This window comes from Aquarana catesbeiana, linkage group LG03, assembly GCF_042186555.1.
Source record: "Aquarana catesbeiana isolate 2022-GZ linkage group LG03, ASM4218655v1, whole genome shotgun sequence".
NCBI lineage: Eukaryota > Metazoa > Chordata > Amphibia > Anura > Ranidae > Aquarana > Aquarana catesbeiana.
The window spans coordinates 132,652,583-132,670,580 of record NC_133326.1 but is presented as its reverse complement, the minus strand read 5'-3'; the positions used below and the strand labels follow the sequence as shown (position 1 = coordinate 132,670,580).

The following is a 17,998-nucleotide window of genomic DNA, read 5'->3' as shown; positions in this document are numbered from 1 at the left end:
ACCTCTGATCACTCAGTTCTTGGTCATCAATGAGCAGTGACTGTCATTCACCGGCTTTCTGCTCTACTCCTCCATTGCTCACTGCAATGCTGGGCTATGATGGAGGCAGGAGCAGCTGGCTTAAGCTGTCAGCAGCACACTGAGAGGCTGAGCCAGCTGCCGGGATCACTACAGAGCCTGGACCGGCTCTGTGACAAGAGGAGACAGCAGGCTTTGGATCAGAAATAAATGCACTCCTGTGACCCAAAAGAGAAGCAAAAAATCGGCAAAAAATCTTGGGCCATAAAGTTTTGAAAGCATATTGTTCACTCCAAGCTTCTTGTCTTTGAGTGAACACAACAGATTTTCTTATACGAAAAAAATCTTGGGCAGTGTAGACGTTATCAGGGGGTTTAGGAACATCCCACTCCTCTGTCTTATATCCACTCTCCCTATTGCTTTGCTACAAAACAGAGACATAGTGGGAGGGGTTTTCTTAGTTGACTGACACTACTTGCCAATGTCCAATTCTCTTGTAAAAGTATGTCTTATTTGAGCATGGTCAAACTGGTGAACTGAGCAAAAATGTAATTTTCCCTCTTTCACTGAAATTCTGTCTTAGCCTGGGAGTGCACATGGCAGTGGACCCGTGGACTGTTTCCAACATGGCCTTTCAGATGGGTGAGTGCAGCTCTCCAGTTGCCTGGTCTGACAGATGTTACTTGTCAGGTGAACTTGACTAACAGGAATGATTCGATTCTGTTGGATGTGGGTTTAATTCGCCAAGATCTGGATAAAAATCTGCTCTCTGCCGTGGAACGGCACATCAGCCATGTTGAAGACACCAACACTGAGCACACTCTCTCCACACCTTACAAATTAAGCTCCGGGCCCTGGAGTATAAGGCTGAGGATGCAGAAAACCGAAAGAGGAGAAGTAATCTCTGTATAGTGGGGCTGGCTGATGGTGTGGAGGGAAAGTACCCAAGTAAATTTGTGGAGGAACTGCTGCATTCTTTGTTGCCTGCGGCCCAGTTCTGTCCCTATTTCACAGTGGAGAGAACGCATCGTGTGCCACTTAGACCTGGCCCAGTAGGCTCACTACCCCATTCTTTGATCCTATGTTTACTGAACTTTTAAGATCAGGATAAGGTGTTTAGAGCTGTGCATGTCACTGGAGACAAACCCTATCAGAATGGCAAGCTGCTCCGGTTTCCTGACTACTCGGCAGAAACCCAGAAGCTACAGAGATCCTTCGACCAGGTGAAGGCATCCATGACAGCTAGAGGTATTCAATATGGTGTTCTGTTCCCTGCGGGCGCAGAATTGATGCGCTGTCCGGTTCTTTCCTCTTGATGCTGCAGCCTGGTTGGAATCCCCTCCACCACACAGATGGAAAAGGGCCACTCTCCCTGATATCTTATATGTTGAAACAAGCTGCTCCCTTTTGACCAGCTATCTTTCCAAGCTGTTTAGTGACTGCCATAACTTTTGTCCTGCTCTCTGATCGGTTTGATTTGTGAGTTCTTAAATTTGACGATACCTGTTGCTTACTGGCACTGGGATTTAGATTTGTGCACCTGGCTTAGTCCAAGAGAAAAGTTGGCTGCTTCCTCTACTCCAGCATCTTCTAGTGGGACCTATTTTCTGCTACCTATTTCAAAGACCTCTTGGAGTTCTCACACTCCATATAGTTTGGGAGACATATGCATTCCCTTGTTTCTTGGAAAGTTTCTTGGGGTATTGATCAGCAGTTGCTGATTTTTACTGGGTTACTCTTTTTTTTAAATGGTATCTCTAATTTTTTATTCTCTGGCATGGTCCGTAAAGTGGTTGTATAGGCTGAAGGTTTTTTAGAATGCATGAAGGTAAAAGAAAACACCTCTGTGTAGCATCCCCCCCCCCCCCCATACTTGAGCCTGATGTGTGCAGCTAATGAGGAGAGCATGGGGGTCGGTCCAAGCCACGGCTCTGTGTGTGAATGGACACGTAGAGCCACAGCTTGGGAGTGAACCTATTCAGGTGCCTCCATTGCACGCTGCTTGATCTGGGGGCACTTGGCAGGAGGGAGGGGCCAGGAGCCCTGGCAAGGGACCCGAGAAGAAGACGATCGGGCCTGCGCTGCAGAAAAAAGCTGCACGGAGCAGCTAAGTATGGCGTGTTTGTTTTAAAAATAAAAATCTGCTGTTATGTCTGAATATGTACAGTCTGGGTGTTGGCAATCTGCCCTCTGGGTATCCTCGTATCGCTCTCCCTTTTGCCCCTTCCATCTATCTCTGGGCTGCTTTATTTGGCTGTCTTTTATTTTACTACTTTTACTCTGATCCAGATCTCTGTAGTGTTCTGAAATGTCCGGGAGTTGAACTTGGCAGTAAAGAGAGCTTTCTCCAAAGGCACACCCCGATGATTGCAACCTGTACAGATCTGAATTTTTGAGCCTCACAAAAGCATGGGTGGGCTCGTATTACCTTGCTACCTACTCTAGCTATGCTCGTGGGGTTAGCATTTTAGTGCAAGAATGTTTGCCATGCCATCCTATTGATATTAATGTGGACCCAGAGGGCAAGTATGTTGTGTTACTGCCCTGATCTAGAATATTGTAGTGGTAATTGTCGGTCTCTACTTACCACTCCTGACTGATAGCAGGGTGCTGTATACCTTGATGTAGACAGTGTTCTCCTATGATACTGAGGTTGTTATTTTTATAGGAGATTTTAACCTGGTTTTGTGCCCAGATATGGTCAGACTTCACTCCTCTGCATGTTCTTCTTTAGACCTTTGTCAGTGGGCCTCTAACTTTTGCACTATTAAATGCGTGGGGACACTTTCGTCCCTCCTAGTACGCAATATACTTTTCACTCGGCCTTGCACAGGTCCCTGTCCCACATTGATTTAGTCTACAGTGCCTTGCAAAAGTATTCACCCCCTTGGCTTTTTACCTATTTTGTTACATTACAGCCTTAAGTTCAATGTTTTTTTAATATGAATTATATGTGATGGATCAGAACACAAGTCTAAGCTGGTGACGTAAAATTGGCAAAATATATACGTAAAACTATTTTTCAGAAATAAAAAACTGATAATTGACATGTGCGTATGTATTCACCCCCTTTGTTATGAAGCCCATAAAAAGCTCTGGTGCAACCAGTTACCTACAGAAGTCACATAATTAGTGAAGTGATGTCCACCTGTGTGCAATCTAAGTGTCACATGATCACATGATCTGTCATTACATATACACACCTTTGTGAAAGGCCCCAGAGGCAGCAACACCTACGCAAGAGTCACCACTAACCAAACACTGCCATGAAGACCAAGGAACTCTCCAAACATGTAAGGGACAATGTTGTTGAGAAGTACAAGTCCGGGTTAGGTAAACCTGCCAAGAGACGGCCGCGAACTAAAACTCGCGGACCGGGCAAGGAGGGCATTAATCAGAGAGGCAGCACAGAGATCTAAGGTAGCCCTGGAGGAGCTGCAGAGTTCCACAGCAGAGACTGGAGTATCTGTACATAGGATGACAATAAGCCATACTCTCCATAGAGTTGGGCTTTATGATAGAGTGGCCAGAAGAAAGCCATTACTTTCAGCAAAAAACAAAATGGCATGTTTTGAGTTTGCGAAAAGGCATGTGGGAAACTCCCAAAATGTATGGAGGAAGGTGCTCTGGTCTGATGAAACTAAAATTTAAATTTTTTGGCCATCAAATAAAACGCTATGTCTGGCGCAAACCCAACACATCACATCACATCACCCAAAGAACACCATCTTCACAGTGAAACATGATGGTGGCAGCATCACGCTGTGGAGATGTTTTTCAGCAGTTGGGACTGTGAAACTGGTCAGAGTTGAGGGAAAGATGGATGGTGCTAAATACAGGGATATTCTTGAGCAAAACCTGTACCACTCTGTGTGTGATTTGAGGCTAGGACGGAGGTTCACCTTCCAGCAGGACAATGACCCCAAACACACTGCTAAAGCAACACTTGAGTGGTTTAAAGGGAAACATGTAAATGTGTTGGAATGGCCTAGTCAAAGCCCAGACCTCAATCCAAAGAAGAAAATCTGTGGTCAGACTTAAAGATTGCTGTTCACAAGTGCAAACCATCCAACTTGAAGGAGCTGGAGCAGTTTTGCAAGAAAAATGGGCAAAAATTCCAATGGTAAGATGTGGCAAGCTCATAGAGACTTATCCAAAGCGACTTGGAAATGTGATAGCTGCAAAAGGTGGCTCTACATAGTATTGACTTTAGGGGGGTGAATAGTTATGCACATTAACTTTTTCTGTTATTTTGTCCTATTTGTTGTTTGCTTCACAATAATAAAAAAAAAAAAAAAAATCTTCAAAGTTGTGTGGGCATGTTCTGTAAATTAAATTATGCAAATCCTCAAACAATCCATGCTAATTCCAGGTTGTGATGCAACAAAACACGAAAAACGCCAAGGGGTGAATAATTTTGCAAGGCACTGTACATGTCTCCTGCCCTATTGTATAGAGTGCTCTCTGTTCATATTCTCCCCTGTGGAATTTCTGATTGTGCTTCCCTGCTATTGCAGTTATGGGTTTCTCCTATCCCTGGGCAGGGGTTGTGCAGGCTGTTCAGCTACTGGGTTAAGAACTAGAAGCTTCAAGTGGTTGTAAACCCTTACAATCCACTTTTTGCCCCAGATATCTCCTAAACCTGCGCGGTTTAGGAGATATCCCCTGTATCTGCATGTGCCAACATCATCGGTACATACGCACTGAAGCAAATGGCACTTACGTGCCATTTGCTTCAGTGAGTGTGTTGTTACTATCGGCTCCGGCGCGCATGTGCGGGAGTGATGTCAGCGCGGCTCCGGCCAATCACAGCGCCGGAGCTGCGATACCCGGAAGCAAGTCCGGGGAGAAATGTTCCTGGCCGGTGATGTGTACGGGCACCGCAGCGGGGGCTTCCATCTCAGGTGAGTATTACATAATGAGCTAGGATGCAGTGCATCCTAGCTCATTATGTAATACTCATCTGAGATGGAACTCCAATCAAGTTGTAGAAACATCTTAAGAGCCGGTTCACACTGGGGCGACTTGTCAGGCGACCTAGCCGCCTGACAAGTTGCCTCCCGTTCTGTACAATGGAACCGTTCTAATCGCTCTGACTTAGAAGAAAGGTTCCTGTACTACTTTGGGGGCGACTTGCATAGACTTCTATACAGAAGTCGTCTTGCAAGTCGCCGTGGCAGTCGTGTGCAGGTCGCCTCGGTGAGGCGACCTGCAAGTCGTGCCGCTTCTAGTGTGAACCGGCTCTACGGATGATCAGTTGAAACAGGATGCACCAGAGCTCAATTTTGAGTGTCGTGGCAAAGGCTGTGAATACCTATGTACATGTGGTTATTTTTTTTTCCTTTTTTTAAGTTTTAATAAATTTGCAAAGATTTCAAGCAAACTTCTTTCACATTGTCATTTTGATTTCTCTTCTGTTCTTTACTTACTATTTTGTTAATTAATAAAAATAAAGTATTAAAACTTCTATTTCTGAAAGCATTCTTAATTTACATTTTTTCACACCTGCCTAAGACTTTTGCACAGTACTGTGTGTGTGTATATATAATATGTATGTGTGTGTGTGTGGATATATATATATATATATATATATATATATATATATAGATCTATCTATAAGGAGAAGGGCCCTCTGATTCCTACTGTATCAAATTGTATTGTATTTGTACTGTCTACCCTCAAGTTGTAAAGCGCTAGATAGTGTGTGTGTGTGTGTGTGTGTGTATATATTATAAAATCGATCAATGAAAAAAAAAATATTACTATCTACGTATATACCAACATCTCTACTGTAACACGCACACTTTTACATTACAATTTACACTAAGGGCCCTTTCACACTGGGGCGGGGGCTTTGTCGGCGGTAAAGCGCCGCTATTGTAAGCGGCGCTTTACCGTCGGTATGCGGCCGCTAGCGGGGTGGTTTTACCCCCCTGCTAGCGGCCGAGAAAGGGTTAAAACCACCGCAAAGCGCCTCTGCAGAGGTGCTTTGCCGGCGGTATAGCCGCGCCGTCCCATTGATTTCAATGGGCAGGAGCGGTATACACTCCGCTCCTTCACTGCTCCAAAGATGCTGCTGGCAGGACTTTTTTTATCGTCCTGCCAGCGCATCGCTCCAGCGTGAAAGCCCTCGGGGCTTTCACACTGGAATTAAAGCAGCGGCTGTTTCGGGTCGGTTTGCAGGCGCTATTATTAGCGCAATAGCACTTGCAAACTGCCCCAGTGTGAAAGGACCCTAAAATTCCATGTATTATTTTTTTGAGGCAGATAGAAATATTCTCTTCTTCATCTTTTTCTACGTACAACATATTTCTTGACATCACTTCCTCATTCCACACAAACTGTTCAACGAATGTGCACATTTTTGTCCGTTTACAATTAACAGAAAAACATGTTGCCATGTTGTATTTATTTTGTATTCTTTTTCATTGCTGGTGAAGTTTGGTGTTGCGTTCATGTGGCAACTTTTCATTGTATTCTAGAGACCGGCTGGAGTGCAGTGTTTGATGAACCAGTGAACTCTAAGCCTCCCACCCCATGTGTGGCTATAGATGTTGGCTCGAGTGTGTGGGATGCATCTGCTCCTGAGACTTCCACTCCTGAGGAGAAGGGATGGGCCAAATTCACGGACTTTCAGCCATTCTGTTGGTAAGCTGTTCAAGAGCTGAGTTTTAAACCATACATTTTGCTGTTTGCTCTCTCTGATAACCTACTCATCTCTGTGTGACAATGTAATTGTTAGACCTTTTTGAAGTGGATAAGGTCTAGTACACATTATTAGAAAATATCTGTGTTCCGAGCGGTCTTTCGTTTTTCTGTTTGTTAGTATACTACTTTCAGCCAATGTAGACTGCTCATATGTTTCTATTAGCAGAACAAACTATTTTCGTTTAATACAGACTTCGTCCTTACATCTTTCGATCCTGGCAATAATTTGTTACATTTAATTTGTATATAGGTGTGCAGCAGTGCTCATATAAATGAAGAATCTGAGGACAGTTCATTCATGTGACTGCAGTAGTAGAAACTAAGAGGAATGAAAGCCTGTGCAGAATTTATGCTGTTGACTGCAAAAAAAATGCGATTCCTATAACATTCAGAAATATTTTGCTGTATAGAAGCAGCTAGACTTAAAACAACACACACAATTTATACTATAGGCATTTTAGCCAACTTTTGTTTTTTTTTAAATTTGATTTCACTTAAAGTGATCTAAAAGACAAAAAAATAATCTTTACTTTAAAGTGGTTGTAAAATCAGAAGTTTTTTTATCTTAATGCATTCTATGCATTAAGATAAACCTTCTGTGTGCATCAGCCCCCCTAATACTTACCCGAGCCCCATCTCTGTCCAGCAATGACCACGAATGTCTCGGCCGTCCGGGACGCTCCCTCCTGATCGGCTGAGACATGGTAGCGGTGCTATTGGGTCCTGCTGCTGTCAATCAGTCAGTTGGCCAATAAGGAGAGAGAGAGGGCGGGGCCAAACTGCAGCTCCATGTCTGAATGGACACACAAAGCTGCAGCTTGGCTCGGGTGCCCCCATAGCAAGCTGGTTGCTGTTGGGAGCACTGTACAGGAGGGGCCAGGAGCACAGAAGAGGCACCCTAGAAGAGGAGGATCTGGGCTGCTCTGTGCAAATCCAACTGCACAGGGCAGGTAAGTATAACATGTTTGTTATTTTTATAGAAAAAAAATGAGACTTTACAATAGCTTTAAGTACTTTTACAGTGACAGTGTTTTTGCTTCCATTATTAAAAAAAAAAAATAGCTTGTCCTATATCTATTTTAATTGGAAACATGCACTGGAAGTTTGGGAGCTAGAGCCTGACAGATGGCATGCTGGGTATTGTCATGTGGTTTTATGTACATGATGTGAATGTACAATATGTGAAGTGCTATGTAAATTGTCAACACTTTTTTATAAATACCTGAAATGGTGTAACCTGTAATAAAAAAATAAAATGTAAATTGCGCTGCTTGCATCTTTAGCAAGAGGAGAAGTATGTAGCACTCCAGTGTACTGTGTAAGAACTTGTACATGTGAGCACTGGATGAAAAACCTTGTGTGATATAAAAGCGGTATATTTCAGTGGCTAGCTTGGCTTGAACATACCGTGCAACATTTGAGCTAGTGAGCAGGGGTATGTGTTCTGTGCCATTTTGTTCAGTCCAGTCTTTTAGTCGAAGACACTGGGGTGCTTGGCTGGTGTCAGCAATTCCTGTTAAATGAACAATTTTAAAGCCTTATGTTCTGTATGTGCCTTTACAGCTATTGCTATGGGAAGACATCTCTGGTGTTTACACACCTGATCACTCCCAGCCGCTATGATGCTATAACTGGCAATATGACAATTTTCTTAACTAGTGAAAGGTCTCTAAATGATATATGCAGATAAAATGCATAGTCAGTGTGCTGTCCTGTTGGGTGCCTGTCAACAGTATGTGCAATTGCGTCTTTCTTGGCCTTTTACCACCCAACATCACTAGATTAAATTTTTCTTTCAACTGATTAATGATTTGTTTGAAGAGATACATATGCTGCTTTCACTTACTGATGCCTTTTGTTCTTTCTCCATAGCTCAGAGTCTGGACCCCGGTGTAGTTCTCCAGTGGATACAGAGAGTAGTGGTTCTGAAGGACACACCAAACAGAGTCAGGAAAAATTCTGTAAGTACTGCATACACTTTGAAATGCCAAAAAAAAACTGCACCACTCCAAGGTCCTAAACATCTTTTCAAAAAATCCATTGTTCCATGTGCAAGGTCATAAGAGCTCATCTAGCTCAATACAACCCTGATTTCAAATAAGTTGGCACGCTGTGTAAAAATCTACATAAAAACCGAATGCAATGGTTTGCAAATCTCATAAACCTATATTTTATTTACAATAGAAAACATAAAAGAGAGTAACTAGCTCTCCTAGGTTAGCCAGAGGGGGCCGTGCCACATCCAAAAAGCTTATTCAAAGAAAAAAGGGGTTCCCCTAAATAGATTTTTCCGGCACTTGCACAACAATTGTATGAAGTGGAAAAGTACAAACTCATGTAAAGAATAAAACAATATTTTTATTTATTTAAAGATACTCATGTATTAAAAACATTGTAAACATTACAAACATTGAAAACATATTGTATGGTGAACACAGTTCAGAAGAATTTTTTTTGGTTGTTTCTACTAGACAATGACACTTGTAAGATGGGACTCTCTTCAAGCCCAATGCGTTTCGGGGTACATTATATTTCAGTCCTTCTTCAGGGGCATAATTGAAAAGAGGGATTCATCTAAATTGATTGAAAAAACGTAATAGATAAGTTGCCATATAAGTCTATACGCAAGTATCCATTTGTAGGTTAAATGATCCATTGATCACCTACCTGTTGTGTTATCGTTGCTTTCTTTGGAGCAAATAGTAAAAACCATAAGGAAAAGCAAGAGATGCTTAGGAGTAGAATGGCAGTTGGGTATAATTTACATATGCGAAATGCTGTTCTCTGGATACTCTACCACTGTACAGTAGTTCCCCGCATGGGGGTATATAACATTTCACCTACCCTGCCCCTCCCGGATGCGTGCCGGCCAAAGCAGTGTACTGGAGCAAAGAAGGACAATCCTATAGATGGAATAAAAATCATTTGTGTGAATGAAACTCCTATTGGATATTGATATTATTAATGAGGATAATTAATGAATAAAATGATGAAAAACCTGAAATTACTATGTATTACTAGTTATGTTGGTGATTCCAAAACAGAATCCATTATGGAGTCCGCTTATTATGGATTTTGGACAGTTCTGGTATGTCATTATAAATAAGAATGCATATGTAAAGTTCATAGGAGTTGTGTATATCTGATAGTGCAACCTCCAATAGTGTTAATTAGTATAAATTATTTTAACATGATGGCACTGACAGTGTAATGCTGTCATGTGTTAGACTTGAAAAACAAAAAACAAAATGTATATAATATTATAAAATAGTAAGGAGTGTGAGTAGAAAGTCCTGAGCATCCTGTAAGGGTGACTCTGATATTGTACTGGTAATATATAGCTATATCACACCTGCAAACATAGGCATTATTTAGATTTCAAGGGCAGCAGAGACATGACACGTTCGCTTTTCCTTGGCCCTTCCCGGGTGCGTCTGACTTCAGCGGTTGCCCGGCACGGAAAGCCGCCCAGAGTTCTCATCTGGGCGGCGTCATAGGAGGTTACCAGGGCGATGTAACATCCACGCCCATCACCTCCATATTGCCACTCCGGCGGACATGCGTAGTCCGCCGGTGAGGCATTCCGTGCCGGTGGGACGGGTGTGCGTGACGCCGCCCCAACGTAACTGCGCTCGTGCATGCGCGGTAGGGGCGGCGCCGCGCATCCCCGTCTCAGGGAGCAACATTGAGGCTCTCCAGCTGATGAGTGCCACTACTCAGCTGAGCGCGATAATTGCGCCAGCTGATTGGAACTCATCCTACATATAGACCAGCTCCACTCATTCCCAGCTCAGGCGTCGTACCTGCCGAATGCTGGGATGCGTGGCTGGCTAATCACAAATATTTCCTGACCTAAGGTACTGATTTATCTCCCTAGTTATTGAAACCTCAGACTTAACTATCCCTTAAATTCATTATTACTTGTGCAAATATTTCTTTGTTTCCTGTCATGTCTCTGTTGCCCTTGAAATCTAAATAATGCCTATGTTTGCAGGTGTGATATAGCTATATATTACCAGTACAATATCAGAGTCACCATTACAGGATGCTCAGGACTTGCTACTCACACTCCTTACTATTATATAATATTATATAATTTTTGTTTTTTGTTTTTCAAGTCTAACACATGACAGCATTACACTGTCAGTGCCATCATGTTAAAATAATTTATACTAATTAACACTATAGGAGGTTGCACTATCAGATATACACAACTCCTATGAACTTTAAATATGCATTCTTATTTATAATGACATACCAGAACTGTCCAAAATCCATAATAAGCGGACTCCATAATGGATTCTGTTTTGGAATCACTAACATAACTAGTAATACATATTAAAGGTTTTTCATCATTTTATTCATTAATTATCCTCATTAATAATATCAATATCCAATAGGAGTTTCATTCACACAAATGATTTTTATTCCATCTATAGGATTGTCCTTTTTTGCTCCAGTACACCGCTTTGGCCGGCACGCATCCGGGAGGGGCAGGGTAGGTGAAATGTTATATACCCCCATGCGAGGAACTACTGTACAGTGGTAGAGTATCCAGAGAACAGCATTTCGCATATGTAAATTATACCCAACTGCCATTCTACTCCTAAGCATCTCTTGCTTTACCTTATGGTTTTTACTATTTACTCCAAAGAAAGCAACGATAACACAACAGGTAGGTGATCGATGGATCATTTAACCTACAAATGGATACTTGCGTATAGACTTATATGGCAACTTATCTATTACGTTTTTTCAATCAATTTAGATGAATCCCCCTTTTCAATTATGCCCCTGAAGAAAGACTGAAATATAATGTACCCCGAAATGCGTTGGACTTGAAAAGAGTCCCATCTTACAAGTGTCATTGTCTAGTAGAAACAACCAAAAAAAATTCTTCTAAACTGTGTTCACCATACAATATGTTTTCGCTGTTTATAATGTTTACAATGTTTTTAATACATGAGAATCTTTAAATAAATAAAAATATTGTTTTATTCTTTACATGCGTTTGTACTCTTCCACTTCATACAATTGTTGTGCAAGTGCTGGAAAAATCCATTTAGGGGAACCCCTTTTTTCTTTGAATTACAATAGAAAACAAACCAAATGTTTAACCACTTAAGGACCAAGCCTCTTTCTGAGATTTGTTGTTTACAAGTTAAAAACAGTTTTTTTTTTGCTAGAAAATTACTTAGAACCCCCAAACATACATTTTTTTTCTAACACCCTATAGAATATAATGGCAGTCGTTGCAATACTTTCTGTCACACCGTATTTGCGCAGCGGTCTTACAAGCGCACTTTTTTTTTTGGGAAAAAATACACTTTTTTTTAATTAAAAAATAAGACAACAGTAACGTTAGCCCAATTTTTTTTTATATTGTGAAAGATAATGTTACGCCAGGTAAATTGATACCCAACCTGTCACGCTTCAAAATTGCGCCCGCTCGTGGAATAGCGACAATCTTTTACCCTTAAAAATCTCCATAGGCGACGTTTAAAAAATTCTACAGGTTGCATGTTTTGAGTTAGAGGAGGTCTAGGGCTAGAATTATTGCGTCCGCTCTACCGATCGCGAAGATACCTCATGTGTGGTTTGAACACAGTTTTCATATGCGGGTGCTACTCACGTATGCGCTCGCTTCTGCACGCGAGCTCGTCGGGACAGGGCGCGTTTAAATTTTTTTTTTTTTTTTTACTTATTTATTTTACCTTTAATTTTTTATTTTTATAGTTTAAAAAAAAAAAAGTCACTTTTATTCCTATTACAAGGAATTTAAACATCCCTTGTAATAGAAAAAAAGCATGACAGGACCTCTTAAATATGAGATCTGAGGTCAAAAAGACCTCAGATCTCATATTTACACTAAAATGCAATAATAAAAAAAAAATGGCCCTTTAAGAGCTGTGGGTGGAAGCGACATTTTGACGTCGCTTCCGCCCTGCAGTGTCATGGAGACGGGTGGGGACCATCTTCCTCTCACTCGTCTCCATGTATAGCAAGTGACAAAGCGCAATCGCCGCTGCCGACAGCTCCGGTAAGAGCGGCGGAGGTCACCGGATCGCGATGGGAGGGGGGGCCCTCTCCCACCACCGATAAAAGTGATCTTGCGGACCGCCCGCTGAAAAGGAGGATACCGGGGCTATGGCAACTAGCTGCTGCCATAACAATGATATCCTCCTTCAAACAGCCGATGTAAACCCGTGGCGGGCGGTCCATAAATGGTTAAACTAAGAAAATGTACAATTTTAAGAAACAAATATGGTAATTGTGAAGTTGATGGCAGCAAAACATCCCAAAAAAGTTTGCACAGGGCAACAAAGTTGGCAAAGCAAGCGATACTAACCAGGAAGAGCTGGAAGAACATTTTGTGACTAATTAGGTTAATTGGCAACAGGTCAGTAACCTGGTTAGTTATAAAAAAAAAAAAAAAAAAAAACATCGAGAGTCAGAGTGTCACAGAAGTGAAGGTGGACAGAGGTTCACCAATCTGTAAAAAGCTAGAGTGGGAGGTGGGCCATCATGCTTTAAGAGCATATTAAATAAGGGCATTAGCTTATCTGGCATGGCTAGATTATCCTAATCTTGTCCTCCTCACAATTGGTAATGGATAGGTTATTACGGCTCTAAAATAATATAAGTAGATAGAGCGGTGACGCAGAGGGAGAAAGGAAGAGAAAACAGTTATGTGTTTGTTCTGTTGTGTTAGTTAATTGGTCTAAATCTGTTAGCAAAAAAAAGAAAAGTGTTTTATAATGACTCAAAGGATGTTCAACCAAGTGCTAAAAGTTCGATCTAACAGTTGTGTCTAGGTGAACTGTAACCTACATGCTCAGAATTGAGGATCTGTATACTGTATTTTTGACAGATTGTAAATGGTTGTTGATAAAGTTTTGAATAATGGTTGTTGATAAAGTTTTGAATAAAACAAAAAAAATAAGGGCGTTAGCTAATGCATCCCATTGGGTAATAAATTTAAGAGCGAGCAAAAGTCCTGGATGGCTTGACTCCAATGTAAAAATGCATATAAAATCAATGGAGAAGGCCTTCAAAAAATACAAGGTTTAGGGTTCATCGTCAACATTCAGACTATAACAAATGCTACAAGAAATGTAAGGGTGCAAATTAGGGCGGCTAAGATAGCACACAAAAGACGCATAGCAGAGGAGAGCAAAGAAAAATCCCAAGAAATTCTTTAAGTATGTAAAAAAGGGAGGACAGACCATATTGGCCCAATAAAGAATGAGGAAGGACATCTGGTTACAAAGGATGGGGAGATGGCCAAGCTATTGAATTTATGCTACTCCTCAGTCTTCACGAGGGAATCGGGGAGCTTTAGTAACCAAAACTGCAGTGTTTTTTATCTTTATGACACATCACAGGAAGCACCTCCATGGTTAACAGAGGAAAGAATTAAAATTAGACTTGGGAAACTTAACATTAATAAATCATCGGGACCAGATGGCTTGCATCCGAGGGTACTTGGGGAACTCAGTCAAGTAATTGCCAGACCATTGTTCCTAATTTTTACGGACAGTCTACTGACTGGAATGGTACCAGGTGATTGGAGAAAAGCCAATGTAGCGCCAATATTTAAAAAGGGCCCAAAATACATCCCTGGGAATTACAGACCAGTTAGCCTAACATCAGTAGTATGTAAACTCTTGGAGGGGATGATAAGGGACTATATACAAGATTTTAGTAATGAGAATGGTATCCGCAGTAATCAGCATGGATTCAGGAAGAATCGTTCTTCCCAAACCAATTTTATTAACCTTCTACGCGGAGGTGAGTTGCCATCTGGATAAAGGAAGGCCGTAGACTTCGTGTATCTGGATTTTGCAAAAGCATTTTGACACAGTTCCCCATAAACATTTACTGTACAAAATAAGGTCTGTTGGCATGGACCATAGGGTGAGTACAGGGATTGAAAACTGGCTACAAGGGCAAGTTCAGAGGGTGTTGATAAATGGGGAGTACCCGGAATGTCAGAGATGGGTAGTGCGGTCCCCCAGGGTTCTGTGCTGGGACCAATCCTATTTATTTTGTTCATAAACGACCTGGAGGATGGGGTAAACAGTTCAATCTCTGTATTTGCGGACGATACTAAGCTAAGCAGGGCAATAACTTCTCCGCAGGATGTGGAAACCTTGCAAAAAGAGCTGAACAAATAAATGGGGTGGGCAACTACATGGCAAATGAGGTTTAATGTAGAAAAATGTAAAGTAATGTATTTGGGTGGCAAAAGTATGAATGCAATCTATACACTGGGGGAATCTAGGATGGAAAAGGACCTTGGGGTTCTAGTAGATGACAGGCTCAGCAATGGCACGCAATGCCAAGCTGCTTGTAACAAAGCAAACAGAATATTGGCATGAATTAAAAAGGGGATCAACACAATTATGTAAGAAATGCCAATTGGCCCCAAGGGGCTTCTACAAATACCTCCAACTTAGACATGCTCTATGGACACAACAACAAGCTCACTCTTTAGCGGTATCATAAACTCCTCTGCTGATGGACGTCCTCCGGGCTGAGACCCGGAAGGGACTTATATCTAGGATATATGCTGAATTGCTGTCCTCTGTCCAGGATCATGCCTCATTCAAATGCAGAAGTAAGTGGGCGGAAGACATTGGAAGTATAGATGGGGATTAATGGGACATGGCCCTGGAGTCAATACCTGCAGTATCTGTTTCAGCCTCTCACAAATTGTCAGTTATTTATCTTACACAGAGCATATAGAACACCAATACAACTCCATAGCTGGGAAGGTAGAGACTCCCTCATGTGCCTGAAATGCAAAGTACACCAGGGGGACTTTATACATCTACTGTAGAGGTGTCTCAATGAATCTCCAGACTAGCTCAGGTTCTTGTTCCCCTGAATCCCCTGGTGTACTTGCTTGGGGCAATTGATGAGGAAATGTATCCGAAAGGAATGTACCATATGATCACCAGGTTGATGTATCTGGCCAGGAAACTTATAGCAAGGTTCTGGATGGCCCCTAAGGTCCCCACAAGAAAACAGTGGATTGCTTACGTAAATTCTTTACTTCTCAGGGAGAACTTGGCCTACAGCCACAGGAAGGCTGCAAAATAATTTGAGCTCATCTGGCAGCCATGGCTGGATGACCCTAGCCTTGCCCCTCCACAACTGGTATTAGACAGGCTCCTTCTGTAGAGATTGACAGTTGATGTGGAGAAGGGAGAGGTGAGAGAGAGGTAGGAATCACAGGTTGAATCATGTTCACAGGTAATGCACTAGACCCTGTCCTAATGTCTTATCCGTTAGCTGAAGAAACTATTAATGTGGTTTTATGATAATGGGTCGAAAGTGCTGCTTAATGCTTTCTGTTTGGGATTGGGGGGGGGGGGGGTTAAAAGAGAAATTTCACTATTTGCACTATATTCTGTTATTGCTCAGATAATATGGATGCTCAAAGACAGATATGTTCTATATGTACTATCTTTTTATTTTCATACTGCAATGACTGTATGTATCATATGAGCAATTTGTTAATAAACAAGTTTTGTTAACCACTTGCCGACCGCCGCATGTACATATACGTCCTAAGTTTGGCAGCGGATATCGTTGTTATGGCAGCAGCTAGCTGCCATAACCCTGGTATCCCCGTTTACGTGCAGCGGTCGGCTACAAGATAAAAGTGGTCTCTGTGATTCGCCGCAAGATCACTTTTATCGGTGGCGGGAGGGGGGGGGTCCGCTGCAATCCGGTGCCCTCTGCCGCTTACCGGAGCCGTCGGCAGCGGCGGAGGTGATCGTGTCTGTCCTCTAGCTGTGCATGGAGACGAGTGAGGGGAAGATGGCGCCCACTCGTCTCCATGATACTGCAGGGCGGAAGCAACGTCAAAACGTCACTTCCGCCCATTCGTCTTAAAGGCACATTTTTTTAAATGTCATTTTTTTAAATGACTTTTTTTTTTTTTTTTTTTTGTTTTTATTGCATTTTAATGTAAATATGAGATCTGAGGTCTTTTTGACCTCAGATCTCATATTTAAGAGGACCTTTCATGCTTTTTTTATTACAAGGGATGTTTACATTCCTTGTAATAGGAATAAAAGTGACACAATTTTTTATTTATTTTTTTAAACAGTGTAAAAATAAATAAAATCATGTAAAATAAGAAAAAAAAATTTTTTTTAAACGTCCCGACAAGCTCGCACACAGAAACGAACGCATACAGGAGTATCGCCTGCATATAAATAAGGTGGTCAAACCACACATGTGAGGTATCGCCGCGATCGTTAGAGCGAGGGCAATAATTCTAGCCCTAGACCTCCTCTTTAAGGCAAAACATGCAACCTGTAGACTTTTTTAAACGTTTTTTGAACGAGATTTTTGAGGGTAAAAGTTTGACGCCATTCCACGAGCGGGCGCAATTTTGAAGCGTGACATGTTGGGTATCAATTTACTCGGCGTAACATTATCTTTCACAATATGAAAAAAAAAATTGGGCTAACTTTACTGTTGTCTTATTTTTTTTTATTCAAAAAAGTGATTTTTTTCCCAAAAAAAGCGCACTTGTAAGACAGCTGCGTCAATACGGTGTGAAAAAAAAGTATTGCAATGACCACCATTTTATTCTCTAGGGTATTAGAAAAAAAACAATATATGTTTGGGGGTTCTAAGTAATTTTCTAGCAAAAAAAACTGTTTTAAACATGTAAACACTAAATTCCAAAACGAGGCTGGTCCTTAAGTGGTTAAAAAAAAAAAAAAAAAAAAGTGATCAACTTTAAAACGATAATTCTCCCGCTCTACAAGACTGATCCGGCATCACCTGGAGGATGCTGTCCAGTTCTGGGCACCAGTCCTCAGGAAGGATGTACTGGAAATGAAGCGAGTACAAAGAAGGGCAACAAAGCTAATAAAGGGTCTGGAGAATATTAGTTATGAGGAAAGGTTGCGAGCACTGAACTTATTCTCTCTGGAAAAGAGACGCTTGAGAGGGGATATGATTTCAATTTATAAATATCATACTGGTGACTCTACAATAGGGATAAAACTTTTTTGCGGAAGAGAGTTTAACAAGACACGTGGCCACTCATTAAAATTAGAAGAAAAGAGGTTTAAACCATAAACTGTGTAGAGGGTTCTTTACTGTAAGAGCGGCAAGGATGTGGAATTCCCTTCGACAGGCGGTGGTCTCAGCGGGGAGCATCGATAGTTTCAAAAAACTATTAGATAAGCACCTGAACGACCGCCACATACAGGGATATACAATGTAATACTGACATATAATCACA

General features: G+C 41.6%; 1 protein-coding gene across 5 annotated transcripts in view; it reads left to right on the top strand.

Moving 5' to 3' along the window:
• PPP6R2 (protein phosphatase 6 regulatory subunit 2) overlaps positions 1 to 17,998 on the top strand; it is a 186,799-nt gene that overhangs the window by 142,349 nt on the left and 26,452 nt on the right. For all 5 annotated transcript variants that reach the window (XM_073619278.1, XM_073619280.1, XM_073619279.1 and 2 more), the window contains 2 exons: positions 6,501 to 6,666; positions 8,599 to 8,687. In XM_073619278.1, coding sequence (XP_073475379.1) covers positions 6,501 to 6,666; positions 8,599 to 8,687 — 255 coding nt within the window. The remainder of the gene's footprint in view (positions 1 to 6,500; positions 6,667 to 8,598; positions 8,688 to 17,998) is intronic.